Source organism: Procambarus clarkii, chromosome 16 (assembly GCF_040958095.1).
Source record: "Procambarus clarkii isolate CNS0578487 chromosome 16, FALCON_Pclarkii_2.0, whole genome shotgun sequence".
In the NCBI taxonomy this organism is placed as follows: domain Eukaryota; kingdom Metazoa; phylum Arthropoda; class Malacostraca; order Decapoda; family Cambaridae; genus Procambarus; species Procambarus clarkii.
In genome coordinates, this window is record NC_091165.1 from 32670674 (window position 1) to 32688388 (window position 17715).

A 17715-nucleotide genomic window follows, 5' to 3' on the forward strand; every position below is an offset into this window, starting at 1 on the left:
TCGTTGTCAGTCTTCCTTTGTAGTTGTTGTTGACTCTCGCAGTGCCCTCATGGCTCTCGGGTCCTTTAATCCGGTTCATCCAGTAGTTGTCGAGATCCAGCATTGGCTGTTTCTTGTTCACAGTAAATTTAAGTCGGTTGAGTTTTGTTGGGTTTCCAGCCATATTGGTGTGTCTTTAAATGAGCGTGCGGATGCTACCGCCAAGGAAGCTGTCCGTTCTTGTCCCATCTCTCGTAAAGGTATTCCGTATTCCGACTTTTACCCGGTTATCCATTCCTCCGTTCTTACCCGTTGGCAGGCTTCTTGGTTGTCTGTTACTGGTAATAAACTACGTACTCTTAAATGTTGTGTTTCCTCGTGGCCGTCCTCCTACCACCGTAACTGGCGATGGGAAACAGCTCTGGCGAGGTTGCGTATTAGCCATACTCGCTTAACCCATGGTCACTTGATGGAGCGCCGCCCTGGTCCTTATTGTCCTAGTTGCATTGTCCCTCTTACGGTCGTGCATGTCCTGACTTCCAGGACGAGCGTGTCTTGCTTTCCGACCGCCCCTCGCGGTCACCTGCCCCTCAATAGAATTCTTGGTGACTCGGATACTTTTGATATCGTTCGCCTTATGCGTTTTTGTTCTCGTATTGGCATCCTTGGCGATATTTAGCGCCCTCTGATTATTCTGCGCATTTGATGGTGCTACATAGCCTTCCCGGTTTGGTGCCTTCTTTTGATAATTACTTACTTCCACAGGGTAGTACTGACATGAATAGGGGATCGACCTACCACTATGGGCACCCTAGGATTCCTGTCATTATAGTAGGCTGGAGAAGGAAGCAGAAGTCTTCCTCAACAACCTAGAAACTTGTATGCCCTCTTGTCAAGGCGGATCCCAGTTGGGACTCGTCAGAGGAAAACTTGTTACCTTTAAGGGATCTCAAATTATGCAAGTTTAAAAAATAAATATTCTTTATTCATAGTGAATAAGTAGTATTGCAAATAATGGGAAGGCAAGTAAGCCAGGTTTACTTCTATTTCAAATCAAACAATATAATAATTCAATATTTTGGTAAATGAACCTACAACGTGTAAGATTTCCATTTCCACAAGTTTTCAGTTGAACTGGGCAACAATGTCCCAGATGAGTTACTGTGTGAGGCCCGGGATAACAGGCCAAGCTTATCTATCACATACTAACATACATAACAACTCCACTGCAACTCGCTCTATGCCTTCACATCTACAGCTCAATAATATACGTATTTGCCATCTTGTAAAACAACAAGAAAGTTTCTCAAATTTCAAAGAAATTCTTAACTACCTTTGGCAGGTTCAAATGTATTAAGGTTTGAATGAGAAATATACAATCTTAATGAAATGAAAAGAAGCCTTTCCATTTATTGTGTTATGAGGGGAGAGAGGGTGGGGGGAAGAGAGAGGAGGAAAGGGAGGGAGAGGGAGGGGGGGGGGGGAAGAGGAAGGAAGGGAGAAGAGGGGATAAAATAACACCATGCACTGTAGTTGAGGGTACAGACCACAGACACCTTCAAGGTCGGCAAGTTGTGCCACCAATGGTGTGCTACTCTTATCGTCACCTGCATCACAAACACTTTCATTATCATATTAAGCTAGAAATAAATACCAACAAGATACTGGAAGCATCGTTCATTTAAACTTAAAACAATAGATATGGCAACAAAAATAAAGCTCAATCATACCTTAAATCTTGTACATAAAAATTTGATTTTGGCATCGTTATATTTACAATGAAAGTAGAGACAGCTCAAAAGAGCAGTGAACAAAAATGTTCACGTGCAAGATGAACACCAATTACATTATCTTTAAATGCATGACAACTGGCCTCTTCCAGTAGAAACTATTCTCATTTGAAATTTTACCTTTGTAATCATAGATAAAAAACAAAAAAGTAGCAAGGTCTGCACCAGGATGAAAACAACAGTAGTAATTAAAACTAACATAAATATCTTTTGTACATTAAAAGTCAAAATAGAAAGCTATACAGAAATATTTAGATCATACAACTGGTATTTATATGGAAACTTGACAATTACCCATGACAGCTGTCACAACCACTTGCCATGGTGTTACAACTGTGGCTCCTTCACATAATGCAAACACACCACCTTTTCTCCCAGTCCGTATCTTAACGTAGCTGGTGCACAACACTTCAACTACTGCTCGAGGAGAAAGCCTACATGCCCAGTAAAAACAAACACATATAATGAGGTGCACATGTCCAAGCTATCTCAATAATAAAGACAACTGACAGTCCCTGGGGTGAGTTGTATGGAGACAATATTATACACAGTCTTGGTGTATTTACTCTACAAGTTAGCAAGAGCTGGACAAGTTGCTGACAATCTGCATCACACTACTCTTATCTTCTCCACTACTTCACATTTGATTATTAACTCAAATGCATTTCATAAAATACTTTACTACAAAATATCATAATCTGAAATATACAAGGTTGTATTTTAGCTGTAAAGAGGACATGTCAATGATTTATATTTTCAAGATAAAGAGGAAACAGTAAATGATGTGAAGTGTGTGAAACAAGAACCAGCCATGAGTTAATGTAAAACAATCCTGGTGATTCTATAAGGAACAATGTTTGCTATCACATAAGCTCATCACTGCACCTAGGAGAGCTCACTCTTCTGCATTATCAAAAGTATGCGTGAATTTTAACCTGCAACAAAGAGCGTTCCTTCAATCCAACTCCTGATAGTTAAAGAACCATTTTCAGCTATCAAAATACATTCTGTGGAGATGAGGTTTCATTCTGTAACAATTGGCTCCCTATGCAACATGCTATCATTCCAACAAGGGTAATTCTTGTGCTTGCATCAGTGTGTGGAGCTGCGGGTTGTCTGCCCGCATGAAGATAGTCACTCCGGACTGGTAAGCAGCTGGGATGGCCACATGGGATGTCAAATGTCTTCGCCCTTGAACCACCGGTGGAGCTGCCTGCTCCTTTAATACTCCAACCACCTGACCTACAATAACAAATTAAACATTATAATTGCAATATTTAATTAAAATTTTAAAATAAAAAATGTATTTCTAAAACCACACAATGCAAATTAAATATACACTATCACTCATCGCTATTATCTTCCCATACTATTAAAAGACTATAGGGACATTCCCTATACGAAGGCACCACCCTGCCACCCGACCACATCTAGAGTCAAGTGGCAGAACAGGGTCTTAGGTTAGATTAAGGTTTAATCATGGTGCATGTTAAGAATGGTGGTCCGGCCCAGAAGGGTATGAACCATTAGGTTCAATTCCTTCTTGAGACCTTAAAAAACTGGGACTTCCAGCAAAGACAAGAGGTTAACTCAACCACTCCAAAGTTCAACCGAGCTGTGATAACCAAACAGAGCTGCAGGGAGGACATCTGACCCAAGACTAATGAATTTGAAGCAGGGGCAGTGGACCAACACCACCAAAGAGGGAGGGGGCCACGAGCTGGTAAAATGGTCCAGATGGCCAGCACCACAGGTACCATAACAAAGAATCCATGGGTCTTGACCCGAGGCTACACGAGGCCAACTAGGGCCAGTATCAGGCATGAGACCTGACTGCCAAATCCTGTGCCCGAATATCGACCGAAACATATCAACAAAGCCGAGAGGGCGGCCAACTTATGAAAGGCATGGTTAAGCCTCAGCCTCAACACTGCAGACACCTTGAGAAACATGAGCCCTGGAACAGGGAACTAGGGAAACCAGAGCAACCAAGAGTCCACTGAAGCAAAGCTATGGCATGAAGGTACAGTAGAGGCGAAGAGCTGCCACTGGGCGAAGAACATGATACACCCCCAGCTGAACCAACCAAGTATCCACCATTAACCCTTAAACTGCGCATGGCGTATATATACGCCCTGAGTAACATGTCCCATGGTGCGCATGGCGTATATATACGCCATAGGGTGCCAGGCCTGATTCAAATGGCCCGCGGCTACACGGGGTTCACAGTAGCTTCCTCAGGGCTCTTGTAAACAGATGCCATTTTAAAAAAAAATCGTGGGCAATATTCTCAGGTGTGAGAGGCACAGTACTGTTGGAGCAACCAAGGCCGGCGCACGCAGCATGAGCGAACAGCATTGATGTTCAGCTTGTGACCACAGCATCGCCGAAAAATGTCAAAATAAATATATAATTGTTATTATTTAGCGATGACAATATTACAGATGACCAATGACTGTGATATAAATAACCAGGGTTGTGATAATAGCAGGATTGTTGTAATAATTAGCGCTGTGTGAGGAGTGATGCTGAGAGACGGAGGGAGACAGCATCGTTTACTGACTGTGTAATTACCTAAGTGTAGTTACAGGATGAGAGCTACGCTCGTGGAGTCCCGTCTTCCCAGCCAAAAATCCACAAGGGCCGTGACGAAGATTCGAACCTGCGTCCGGGAGCATCCCAGACACTGCCTTAATCCTCGTCACGGCCCTTGTGCCCACGGTGTGGGCACCTGTTATTGTTTGCGTTCACCATACCAGGTCAGTGGTTCTCTATGGTGAACACAAATGTAGATACTTATATATAATGTGTGTATTAGTGTAATAACAGCAAAAGGATTATGCTGGGAGGAGCCATATGGGTGACGGAGGTGACGTCGTCTGCACGATTTGTCTAGCTGTTTAGAGGGTGGCCACTATGCTCTTTGGGCGCACTACAAGCTTAGGTGTACAGTTACGGTGCATAAAACATGTAGATATTTATATATAATATGTGTATATAGGGTAATAACACTGCAAAAGGTATTGTTGGGGGAGAAAGTTTAGTGCGTGTGACTTTGAAAGAGTAAGGGAGCCGCCAGCCGCCATCTGTGTATAGCGACGACTCTTAGTGCCTGAACTAACTATATCAGCTTAGCTGTACAGTTGTGGTGAACAAAATATACACATACTTATATATAACGTCTGTATATAGTGTAATAACACCACAACTGGTATTGTTGGGGGAGAAAGTTTAGTGCGTGTGTTGAGGGAGTGGCAGCGAGTGGCTGGCTGGTGTGTGGCGTTAACTCCTCGTTGCTTTTCGACTCTCAATACCAACTTAGTGGTTCGGTATGGTGACCAAAACATGCCAATACTTATATATAACCTGTGTATAGAGTGTAATAGCAGCAAAACTATTTGTTTATTGTTTTATAAACATAATAATTGAATCACTAATATGCACATATTACTATTTATTAGTACTACCATATTACTTAGTAGTACCATATTACTTACAAAATATACTATTTTGAGTATAGCGATTATTAACCACTTTTATTATATAAATATATTACAATACACACTATTGAATAATATTACTGCAAAAAAACTAAGAAAAAATCAATCGGAGACATTGAAACAATTAGGTAATAATATCTTTGTGGCAACTCCCATCTGTCAACGCGGGTGACGCTGACCGGGTCTGACGATCGCTCTGTCAACGCCCACTTTTTGCCAGACTTCCTCGTTCAATTGCGCCCAAAATATGTCACCTACGATTTTTTTTTTATTTTTTCCGTGCTCAGGGGACACAAATTAACATGTTTAGAAGACGAAAAAAAATTTTTGAATTTTTTTTTTTCTTGCGCACAGGGGTGTAAATGTCCATATGACCCCTGAGCAGTGTAAGGGTTAAAGGACTCCTTCAGAAGCAAACTGACTCATTCTTCACCAGAAAAGAAGGATCCTGCTGTAAACAAAACGAACATCAGGGCCAAAAGAACAAAAACCCCGGCACCAAAGGAGACCATGAATTGCACCCACATGACAAATAGAAGAGAGAGCAAAAAGAGAGCCCTATTTTTTTGTAGAGAGCAAAAATCCAGAGCCCGAGAGCAATCACAGACCAAAAGGGGGACAGTAAAATGAGCAGAAGAAAGAAAAGAACACTGTTCAAAGACCAAGCAGGCTCAGGTAACTCATGAGCAGGCCACAGGTGAAACAGTGCCTGAGGAAGCCAACGAAATGGGTTCGAAGAAGTATCGACCTTGAAAGCAAGCTGCGGTGGCCCCACCAGCGCCGTATGATATGAGGTGAGAATATTCGGCATAAGATGCCAATCCAGAAAAAGCCAAGAAAGAAAAGACATGACAAACAAAACCAACACTGAAGAGGAACAATGAGATGGATTGATGGAAATCACACTATAAGACTTCATACTGTCGCCAAGAGGACCACAGGTGGGACACCAACAAACCATCACTATAGAGATGGTGATAAACATGCATCCGAAACTTCAGATGCGAAGATTGGAGAAGGCAGAACCAGCAAGGTATGTCACCAGGCCAATTTTCAGAGGGGTAGCTGCAGGAAACCAGCCGGATTCAGATATCAAGCAAGCTGTGCCTGAAACCAAGGCCGGACTAGACACCAGAAAGCCAGAAGAACCACCCTCCCCCTTGTAGGACTCCAATTTTGCCAGGACTCAGGGCAAGAGCTGGGTCGGGAAAAACAGAGGTACAGAAACCCCCAAATTGGTCATTCCAGCCAAAAGGCATACACCACAAGAGCCTCGCAGTCGGGAAGTGGCGCCGCTTAAACAGGAAGGCTCTGTAACCAAGCTGACACTAAGGTCCATGTCCGGGCACCGGAATGTCCGACAAAGCCAAAGGAAGGAGTTGGCACTGACGGTCTATTCTGTGGAGATAGGATGGAACCGAGAAAGTCTCAGCCAAGATGTTGGACATTCCCTGAATGTGAATGGCCTGGAGAGCCAAACCCTGAGAAACCAGAAGACAAACTATATGTAGTGTAGTCTTCATGACTACAGAGACACAGAGATCTCAGAGACAAAGAACCACAGGGAGACAGTCTGAATGGAGTTGGGCCACTACATCCGGTTGGACCTGAACCCTACGCAGTGCCTGCCACACTGCCACAATCTCCCACACAGTACTATTGGCCCGACGAAGGCAAGGAGACCATGGCTTCCGACCACCCTGATGAACACTGGTCATAAAGCACTAACTGAGGTCAGAGGCATCTGAGATGTCGAGTGAGGGCTGAGGAAGGGGTCAGGGAACTGAACCCCAAAAAAACTCGAACATGGAAGCTGGCGATGGGTTTCCGGAGTTTGCACCCAGAGGTCGCAGCAGAAGACCTAGATCTGGTGAAACCAAAACAGCCTCTGAAGCCAAATCCTGCCCAAGGAAAAATACAAGGAGGGGAAAAGTTGAGGCATCCACACACATGCTCAAGCAACTGCTGAGTCACCAGACATCCACTCAACACTAACAGACAGTGGTGCTGCAGATGGGTCAAGGCCGCCATAAGGTAGGAACCGCGAAGCCGATCACGAGTCCCCAAACAAGGCCCAGCCAAGTCTGAACCTGAGATGGAACCAAATGGAACTTCCACCAGTTCACCAGAAACCCGAACCTGGCGAGCTGAGAAAGAACCAGATCCCTGGCGTCAGACAAGCAGACTAGCTGGGAGCCCACACCAGCCAAACATCGAGGCAGGCCAGAACCTGAACACCAAGAAAATGAAGATGGATCACAACAACCCGGGCCAAGCTTGTAAAAATGCAAAGAGCCAAATAGAGCCTAAACAGGATGACCCAAAAACCATAAGGCTGTCGCTCCACAATAAAGCCTAACCAATCCCTGAACCTGGGATATACCGGGACGTGCTAGTACGCATCCTGGAGGTCCCAGGGAAATCATCGATGCATGTGCCTCAAGAATGAAACAGACCTGGGACAACTTGTTTATCCGAAAGGAGGAGCAAGGAATGAACCGGTTCAACCCAGACTGGTCAAGGATGAACCAGAGATCTGGAGAATCCCTTTTTTGGACTGGAAACAGGTGGGAACTCACTGAAGATAAGGGGTTGTTTCGACCACACCTGAAGACACTCACTCAAGGATGACCCAACAAAGACAAGGATTCTGTCTGGAAAGACCAGACATAATACTGGAAAGTCTGGAAAGACCAGACAAGCCCTGCAGTACGTTACCAATGTAACGTACGATTATGTTACTTTTTGGGTAGATTAGATACATAGTGTTTAGTGAGTTTCATATTTATTTAGTAATTCTGGACACAGCAGTCTCGTAGACGTTGAGACGGAGCTTGGAGCAGAGCAGAGAGCTGAGTGAGGCCAGAGTCGCGGAGCTCTATGTGGGAGAGTGTTGTAGCTGGATGCGGTCCTAGTCTGCTGTCTGTTCTGTGTCGAAGCTATAGCGTCTTGGAGACGATTAGAACTGCCTACACCGAGTGCTACATTCTTGACTGGAAATTGTACTGTCTGGAAAGACCAGAATCCTCAAAGGAAGAGGGACTGACCAACTTCACCACGGGCTACACAAAGTCACGGGACCAGGCATTGGCAAACCGCACGAGCCTCACCCACACTGCCCCGCCAAAGGGGTGAACAAAGAAAGGGTCGGTGCAAAGTACTCGAACCAGACATGACAGGCGTGAGCACAACTCCCAACCGGACGAAGAAGAACTGGCCAAAGGAGGCGCATATGGCTCAGAAATTGGCCCACCCTGACTAACTGAAGATGCTGTCCAAGCCCTGCAGTAGCCACAGAACAGAAGAACCGTTCCACAACCTCCTATGGACACAACAATGGAGAAAAAGGAGAGGTGGAAAAAGCACATGCCAATTCCAAAGAGGAATTGGCATATGCCCTATATTTTCATAAACCATATTGAACCCCAAAGTAATTCTGGTGTGTAGGGTAATGAAATATTAGCACAGTATTGAGCTACATGCTATAACCAACTGACTTTATCTGGAGTAGGAAAATACCCAAAAATATACATACATCGCTATTGTATAATACACGATAACGCTATATATAAACATATCAAAATCCTGCCACTAAATCACGAATATGAATAATTTTCAGTAAGATTATTTTATAAAGGAACATAAGGTCACGTTGTATGATGCGTAGATTCACAAAACTCAGCTGTGTGCCGTAACGTCTGGCTCCTGCTGTGATCATCATAACTAGTAATGTGTTCACTGATATCTGAACCTTCCTTTGCGGTGATTCCGGGGGTCTAGTTCCTCGCAGCCCAGTTTGACCAGGCCTCCTTGTACATAGTTTTATTAGCCATGATCATCTGCTGCTTGATGGGGTTCTGGGAGTTCTTCCACTCTCCAAGCCCGGCCTGAGGCCAGGCTTGACATGTGAGAGTTTGGTCCACCAGGCTGTTGCTTAGAGCGGCCCGGAGGCCCACATACCCACCACAGCCCGGCTGATCCGGAACTTCTCTTAGAAAACAGTCCAGTTTTCTCTTGAAGATGTCCACGGTTGTTCCGGCAATATTTCTTATAGTCGCTAGGACGACGTTGAACAACTGCGGACCTCTGATGCTTATACAGTGTTCTCTGATTGTGCCTATGGCACCTCTGCTCTTCACTGGTTCAATTTTGCATTTTCTTCCATATCGTTCACTCCAGTATGTTGTTATTTTACTGTGTAGATTTGGGACCTGGCCCTTCAGTATTTTCCATGTGTATCTATGATGCATTTTTTTCATGTGCATCTATGACACTCTTTGAAAAATAATTGAAGCTACTTATTTAATTCATCATTATTAAGTAGCACTGTGCTGTGGCCCCCCTATCTTGTTCAGCTGTGCTGTGAGCTGCAGCTGCATACACGGTGCTGTGAGCTGCAGCTGTATGCACAGTGCTGTGAGCTGCAGCTGCATGCACGGTGCTGTGAGCTGCAGCTGCATGAATGGTGCTGTGAGCTGCAGCTGCATGCACGGTGCTGTGAGCTGCAGCTGCATGCACAGTGCTGTGAGCTGCAGCTGCATGCACTGTGCTGTGAGCTGCAGCTGCATGCACGGTGCTGTGAGTTGCAGCTGCATGCACGGTGCTGTGAGCTGCAGCTGCATGCACGGTGCTGTGAGCTGTATGCACAGTGCTGTGAGCTGTATGCACGGTGCTGTGAGCTGCTGCTGCATGCACGGTGCTGTGAGCTGCAGCTGCATGCACGGTGCTGTGAGCTGCCAAACTCTCACTAGCTCTCTATGACAACACAAACGTATCACGGCTGATAACATCAGTAACACACCCCCCGTGATACAATTGGGTAGCCTGTCCGAGAGCACCTTACATATTGAGCAGCCTGATCGAAAGCCTAATAAAAGTGGATAGCCTGTAGATGTAACCTGATATAAAAATTGTGTAGCTTATTTTTTTTTTACTTTAACTTGTGTAGAAATTTAGAATAATTTTAATATTGGTATAATATGAATATGTACTTCATAACTTATTTATGTACATTTTATTAATCTTTATGAAAAGTGTTTTAAGAATTTTTGTGCGTGTTCTCGAGTGCAAAAAATTTATGCATGGTGCTGTGAGCTGCAGCTGCATGCACGGTGCTGTGAGCTGCAGCTGCATGCACGGTGCTGTGAGCTGCAGCTGCATACACAGTGCTGTGAGCTGCAGCTGCATGCACAGTGCTGAGAGCTGCAGCTGCATGCACGGTGCTGAGAGCTGCAGCTGCATGCATGGTGCTGTGAGCTGCAGCTGCATGCACCAGCCTTAATTGCTCTGGCAGTACTGATGTTCTCACAGTCAGTAGTGAAGCAAATTTTTTTTTCAAGATGGCATCTGTTTACGGAGTCTTGAGGAACAGGATGTGAGCCCCGTGTGCCAGTGGCAGTTTGGAGTCTCATCATCTACAGTACTAACTAAATTAAAATGTACGGCAGCATACCCACTTTCCCCATGTTGTTGTTGTTGTTGTTGTTGTTGTAGATTCAGCTACTCAGAACAAAAAGCTCCAAGTAACACAGGCTATGGTGAGCCCATAGTCGACTTACCAGGCACATGAATGGGGCTGTAATGCACTCGCGTGTGTGCATGTGTACTTACCGAGTTGTGCTTGCAGGGGTTGAGCACTGGCTCTTTGGTCCCGCCTCTCAACCGTCAATCAACTGTGTGTGTGTGTGTGTGTAATTACCTAAGTGTAGTTACAGGATGAGAGCTACGTTCGTGGTGTCCCTTCTACCCAGCACTCTTGTTATATAACGCTTTGAAACTACTGATGGTTTTGGCCTCCACCACCTTCTCACTTAACTTGTTCCAACCGTCTACCACTCTGTTTGCGAAAGTGAATTTTCATATATTTCTTCGGCATCTTTGTTTAATCAGTTTAAATATATGACCTCTTGTTCTTGAAGTTCCAGGTCTCTGGAAATCTTCCCTGTCGATTTTATAAATTCCTGTTACTACAGTATTTTGTACGTAGTGATCATATCACCTATTTTTCTTGTCTTCTAGTTTTTGCATATTTAATGCCTCTAACCTATCCTCGTAGCTCTTGCCCTTCAGTTCTGGGAGCCACTTAGTAGCATGACTTTGCACCTTTTCCAGTTTGTTGATGTGCTTCTTAAGATATGGGCACCACACAACCGCTGCATATTATGGCTTTGGCCTAACAAAAGTCAAAACAATTTCTTTAGTATTTCGCTATCCATGTATTTAAGAGCAATTCTGAATTTAGAAAGCGTGGCATAGGCTCCTCGCACAACGTTCTTTATGTGGTCCTCAGGTGATAGTTTTCTATTTAGAACCACCCCTAGATCTCTTTCTTTATCAGAATTCTTTAAAGATTTCTCACTTAACACTTTCGCGCTCTCGGCGTTCAAAAAAAAAGCATACCCTAGATGCTTTCGGCGCTTCGCGCGCCTACGCAGTAAGACCGAAAAAGTGTACACTCTTTTGACTGTCCTGATAATAATTGAAGGCGCACGTATTTATATTTGGTATCACTGTGTTCGCAATAAAATTGTCTATAAGAACATATCTATAAAATGCCGCCAAACCATAAGGATTATCAACACCAAATAAAAAACTATTCAGATCACTAGCCGAGAGCGCCAAACAGCAACAAAATGTTTCCACTCTCTTAATGGTTGCGAAGCCTACAGTTGTCCTACATCGCTAATTGTGGTATCATTGGAATCGCAATAAAATTCTCTACACGGACATATGCATATAAATATAGATTCAATGTCGTAGCCCACCCAAAACAGTGTGGGAAGTGGCCGAAGTGTTACCCGCGGCGGCATATCGGCGAAACTCGCTTTGAAAAGTGTATATTCAATTCACTGTCCTGACATTATTTGTCGATGTATGTATTTCATTTTTGTACCAATGTGCTCGCAATAGAATGTTCTATAAAAACATAAGTATTAAAGGTCACATAAGGATGCGTTCGACCGGCAACATATATAAAAACTACGTCGATTACACTCATCGTGTCAATAATACAATTGTTTTACCACAATGATTCACTGCCACGCCGTTTTCTTTTATAGGCTGTTCGGCTATTAGAGAAAACGTAAATTTCATGGCAAACATTTGTAAACTATTCCCAAGTTGATCGGATAATAAATGGATTTTATACAAATATTTTTACTCGTGACTCCCGCGAGGGGCACGAGTGCGGTGTGTTTAATAATATTGGTGCCGACGCAGGTCTGCTGGAAAGCGCCAAAGTGTTAATTTATAGGTTGTGTGAGGTCTATGTTCTCCTATTCCACATTTCATAACATGGCATTTATTAACATTAAATTCCATTTGCCAAGTGGTGCTCCATATACTTATTTTGTCCAGGTCATCTTGAAGGGCATGACAATCATCTAAGTTTCTTATCCTTCCTTTTATCTTAGCATCATCAGCAAACATGTTCATATAATTCTGTATACCAACTGGTAGATCATTTATGTAGACAATAAACATCACTGGTGCAAGAACTGAACCCTATGGTACTCCACTTGTGACATTTCTCCAGTCCGATACAGTGCCTCTGATCACTGCCCTCATTTTTCTATCAGTCAGAAAATTTTTCATCCATGTTAGAAGCTTACTTGTCACCCCTCCAATATTTTCCAGTTTCCAGAACAACCTCTATGTGGAACTCTGTCGAAAGCTTTTTTTAGGTCCAGATAGATGCAGTCAACCCAACCATCTCTTTCCTGTAAAATCTCTGTGGTTCGATCATAGAAACTGAGTAAATTCGATACACAGGATCTTCCAGATCAAAAACCATACTGTCTGTCTGATATTATATCATTTCTCTCCAGGTGTTCTACCCATTTAGTTTTGATTATTTTTTCCAATATTTTGACTATTACACTTGTCAATGATACAGGTCTATAATTGAGGGGGTCTTCCCTGCTGTCACTTTTGTAGATTGGAACTATGTTAGCCTTTTACCACACAACAGCTACGACTCCTGTACACTGGAATGCCTGATACATCAGTTGAAGTGGAATGCTGAGCTCAAGTGAACACTCTCTCAGAACCCATGGTGAAACTCTATTTGGACCAACTGCTTTGTTCTTACTTAGCTCCAGAAGCATTTGTTTCACTTTCTCTAGACACCTCTATGTGCTCTGTTGTTCTATGGAATTCTTATTGTGTCTGGTTTCCTGAAGATTTCATTTTGTACAAACACACTTCGGAACTTTTCGTTTAATTTTTCACACATTTCCTTTTCATTTTCTGTGAATCTATTTCCCATTTTCAACCTCTGAATATTATCCTTTACCTGCAATTTGTTGTTTATGAATTTGTAGAATAGGCCCGGTTCTGTTTTACATTTGTCCGCTATTCCTTTTTTCAAAATTTCTTTCTGCCTCTCTCCTAACTGCCGTGTAGTTGTTTTTTGCAGCTTTGAATCGCTGAAATATTTGGGGGTTTGGCCTCTTCTATATATATTGATTCCATTTTTGTGTCTTTTGGTCTCTGGCCCTCTCGCAATTTCTGTTGAACTAATCCTGTTTCCTAGTTCTATATCTCTGCTTTGGTATAAATTTTGTTGTACCTTTATCATATATGTCACAAAACTTGACATACATCTCATTTACTTCATGTCCTAACAGCAAGTCTTTCCAGTCAAATTCCTTAAAGAAATGTCTGAGTTCCCCATAATGACCTTACCTGAAATCAGGCTTTTCAACTGCTTCAACCTCATTTTCTACCAGATTATAACACATTGCATATTTTATTCCCAAAAAGACATGGTCACTTTTACCCAAGGGAGGAAGGTACTGAATGTCAAATATCTTTTCCTCTTTCCTGGTAAATATCAAATCCAGCATGGAGGGAACGTCCCCTTCCCTCATCCTCGTAGCTTGTTTAAAATGTTAAAACATGAATGTTTCCAGGATGAGGTTTACGAATCTACAAGTCCAAAAATCCTCTTTTCTAGCTTCATATGCCTCTCAGTCTATGGATTTCAAGTTGAAATCGCCGACTACCAACAGTCGTGATCGATCTTTATCAGCTCTCGCTATAATCTCTCTCATTATTGTTATAAGACCCTCACGTTTATTATCCAGCTCCTCCTTTGACCATGTGTTGCATGGTGGTGGACTATATGCACTTATGATCATTAGTTTATCATCCTAATTGCAGATCTCAAGTGCTATTATATTATTATAGTGTTAACTAGCACATGCTATTTGCAAGAGATTCAATCATTTGTTTACAGTGTTTGGGGAGTTCGCTTGGCAGCTTTGAGGCTTCAGTTTTTTTAATCCAGTAGTGATCTGTATTGGTTTGCTGATGTTCTGGATGCTCTCTCGGTGGAGTGATGGAGCATCAACTGCTCTCTATGCCTCTGTGAGGGGCCCAGGTTTTGGCTCCGGTCCATGGTAAGCCAATAACAACTCTGTGGCTGATGTGACTTAGTAGTTGAGAGCCATCTCAGCAAGATAGCTTCAAAGAACCACTGGAGCTCATCCTGAAAAAGCCATTTCATTACTTTCAGTACTGGTGTTTACCACCTGATGAACATGACAATGCTCAATGGCTGAAGCACGTTCTTGGTGAAAACTGAACAAAGAATCTCATTGCACAAGTGTAATGGTGCAGTTATGTCCCAGGTATTGGATAAATACACTAAGCCAATATAGCATATGGCCAGCATAGCCATAGCCAGCACAACAATAAAAACACTACAGTTAAACGACTGGCTTGCAAGGACTGTACGTTACTCAACAAATTAATACTGTACTCCAGTCTAGGCTCGTGTGACAAGTGTTGCCGAGCTCCACTGAAGTGTTGTCCTGTGTAATTATCTCTTCACGCAGGGTGCTTGGTTATCTGAACAGTGACCAGAGTACTAGACCTTGAACTTGTCATTTAACTTATAGAATAACCACTGAATGGGATAAGTTCAATGACTATAATTAAAATTAAACAACTAAGCAAAGTTTATTTTTGACTATAAATTATACTAAATTGTATAATTTACAATTTATATAGTCCACTACTCTAACTGATCCACAACTTCCCACACGAGTATTGTCGTGTGGCACAGATGACGAGCAACCCTTAAACTCAAACAAGGCGAGAGCAGGTTCGTGGGGATATGCATAGGAGCCACCAAACCCGCAGGGCATTTCCAGGGCCTGAAGGATAAACCAAGCAGGACAAGTACTGCGGACAATACGCCGGATCTAAAAGTAAGCCGACACAGCCTGGGTCACACGGCTGTGAGGGCCACCCTTATTGCACTGAAGGGAAGCCAGCGAACCACCAATGTACCCGACCAGGATCAAGACAGAGAAGCCACAAGACCCCTGACTCACCCTGGGCAAGGACCACCACAATCAAGGAGGACCTCTGTGGGAGCGACTCCTGAACACTCCAGGAAAGGAAACTGGCAATGCAAGGGCCAGCTCTAGGGAGCACACATGAAAGATAACACTGAGCAAATGCAACTCCAAGCACTCCTAAAGTCACAATAGGCAATCCCCAAACTACTTAGTTGAACAGAGGAGCCTACTTGGAAGAAAGGCTACTCGGGAACCATCACATCAGCGACAGAAGTGACGGCTCGGACACTTGCAGACAGTGAGCCACTTCCTCCCCTCCCCCCAAATGAGTGGGGGAGGTGAGGCGAACGTCACTCTACTTTGGAGAGAATTCAATTGTTTGTTTACATAGTTGGGGGAGTTCGTTAGGGGGGAATTGAGGCTTCATTCTTTTAAACCATGCAGTGGTTTCATTCACTTTGGCATGAGGAGACTCAAACCACTGACCCTGTGAGTGTGAGGCAGAAGCTCTACCATTATACCATAGACAGCCACAATAGGAAAAAGTAGAGAGGCAACAATCCACCGCCCAACTGAAATTGTATACTTTTTCCCGGCTGCCACTAAGTACATTGGATCAGTCATCAATGCCCACCTCAAATAAATTGTCATCCTTGTCAGCAATGGTCAACAAACTTCCAGTGGGTCGTTTTGATTCACCGACTTTCTGGTTTCCTTCCTCGGTGAGGTGGCAAAATGTCACCGCTCTCAGTGCCTCTGTGAGAGTGGGGGGGGGGGGGGCTAGGCTCTGGCTCTAGTCCCCCGTAGAGCTCCACACACACCTGATGAAACCAAGCACATGGGAACCATCTTATTGTATAGCTTCAGGAAGTTACAATGGGCTCTTCCCAGAAACAGGCCCAATGCAGGACAAAGTCCAAGGGAAGGTCAATACTTATTTGGAAAGATGAACTGGACCAGACACATGAATGATGGGGTGGGTTATTAGGGGCCTTCGGTGGCTGGGGTTGCCATCTTGTGGTGATTGAGTGTGGCAAACCAGGGCTTCAACCCAGATAATGACTATTTACATAGTTAGGGTCAGTGTTGCTAGTATGATCCAAGCAGTTATCTGTTTTGATGTGCTCTACTTTCCTGGTCATCTTTTGGTTACTGCAGTGGTCCAAGATCTCTGCACTCTCCTTACCTTCTTGGAAGTTACCTTGAGATGATTTCGGGGCTTTAGTGTCCCCGCGGCCCGGTCCTCGACCAGGCTTCCACCCCCAGGAAGCAGCCTGTGACAGCTGACTAACTCCCAGGTACCTATTTACTGCTAGGTAACAGGGGCATCAGGGTGAAAGAAACTCTGCCCATCGTTTCTCTCTGGCGCCCAGGATCAAACCCGGGACCACAGGATCACGCGTCCAGTGTTCTGTCCGCTCAGCCACCAGCCACTGTCACCTTCCTTCAAATGATTGCACCAGATTCTAGTACTCACCTAATTGTGCTTGCGGGGGTTGAGCTTTGTCTCTTTGAACCCGCCTCTCAACTGTCAATTAAGTGGTGCACAGATTCCTGAGCCTACTGGGCTCTATCATATCTACATTTGAAACTGTGTATGGAGTCAGCCTCCTCCACATCACTTCCTAGTGCATTCCATTTATTAACTACTCTGACACCAAAAAAATTCTTTCTAACGTCTCTGGCTCATCTGGGTACTAAGTTTCCACCTGTGTCCCCTTGTTCGTGTCCCACCCGCGCTGAAGAGTTTGTCTTTGTCCACCCTGTCAATTCCCGAGAATTTTGTAGGTGGTTATCATGCCTCCCCTTACTCTTCTGTTTTTCAGGGACATGAGGTTCAACTCCTTTAGTACCAGTCTCTGGCAGATAATTGTTATTGGATAGAGTTTGGTGATGCGCCAAAAGGTGCACTTACAGAATATAATTTTTAAGAAGCAAGAATGAACCCAATGAAAGAAGAACAAGATTATAAGACATCTCCCTAATCATTAAAATCATGGGAAAGCTTAACCACCACATAATATCTTGGCCATCTCATACACAAGTGTAAAGCTTTCCATACACTATCATATACAAATATACTATCATATACTGTACAAGAAAAATAATGTTAATAAATCAAGCATTCATTAAGGAAAT

General features: G+C 43.7%; 1 protein-coding gene across 2 annotated transcripts in view; it reads right to left on the bottom strand.

Moving 5' to 3' along the window:
• Window positions 1-942: 942 nt before the first annotated feature.
• LOC123760109 (uncharacterized) overlaps window positions 943-17715 on the bottom strand; it is a 109382-nt gene continuing 92609 nt past the window's right edge. For both annotated transcript variants that reach the window (XM_045745592.2, XM_069325424.1), the window contains exon 8: window positions 943-3011. In XM_045745592.2, coding sequence (XP_045601548.2) covers window positions 2830-3011 — 182 coding nt within the window. In that variant the 3' untranslated portion in view covers window positions 943-2829. The remainder of the gene's footprint in view (window positions 3012-17715) is intronic.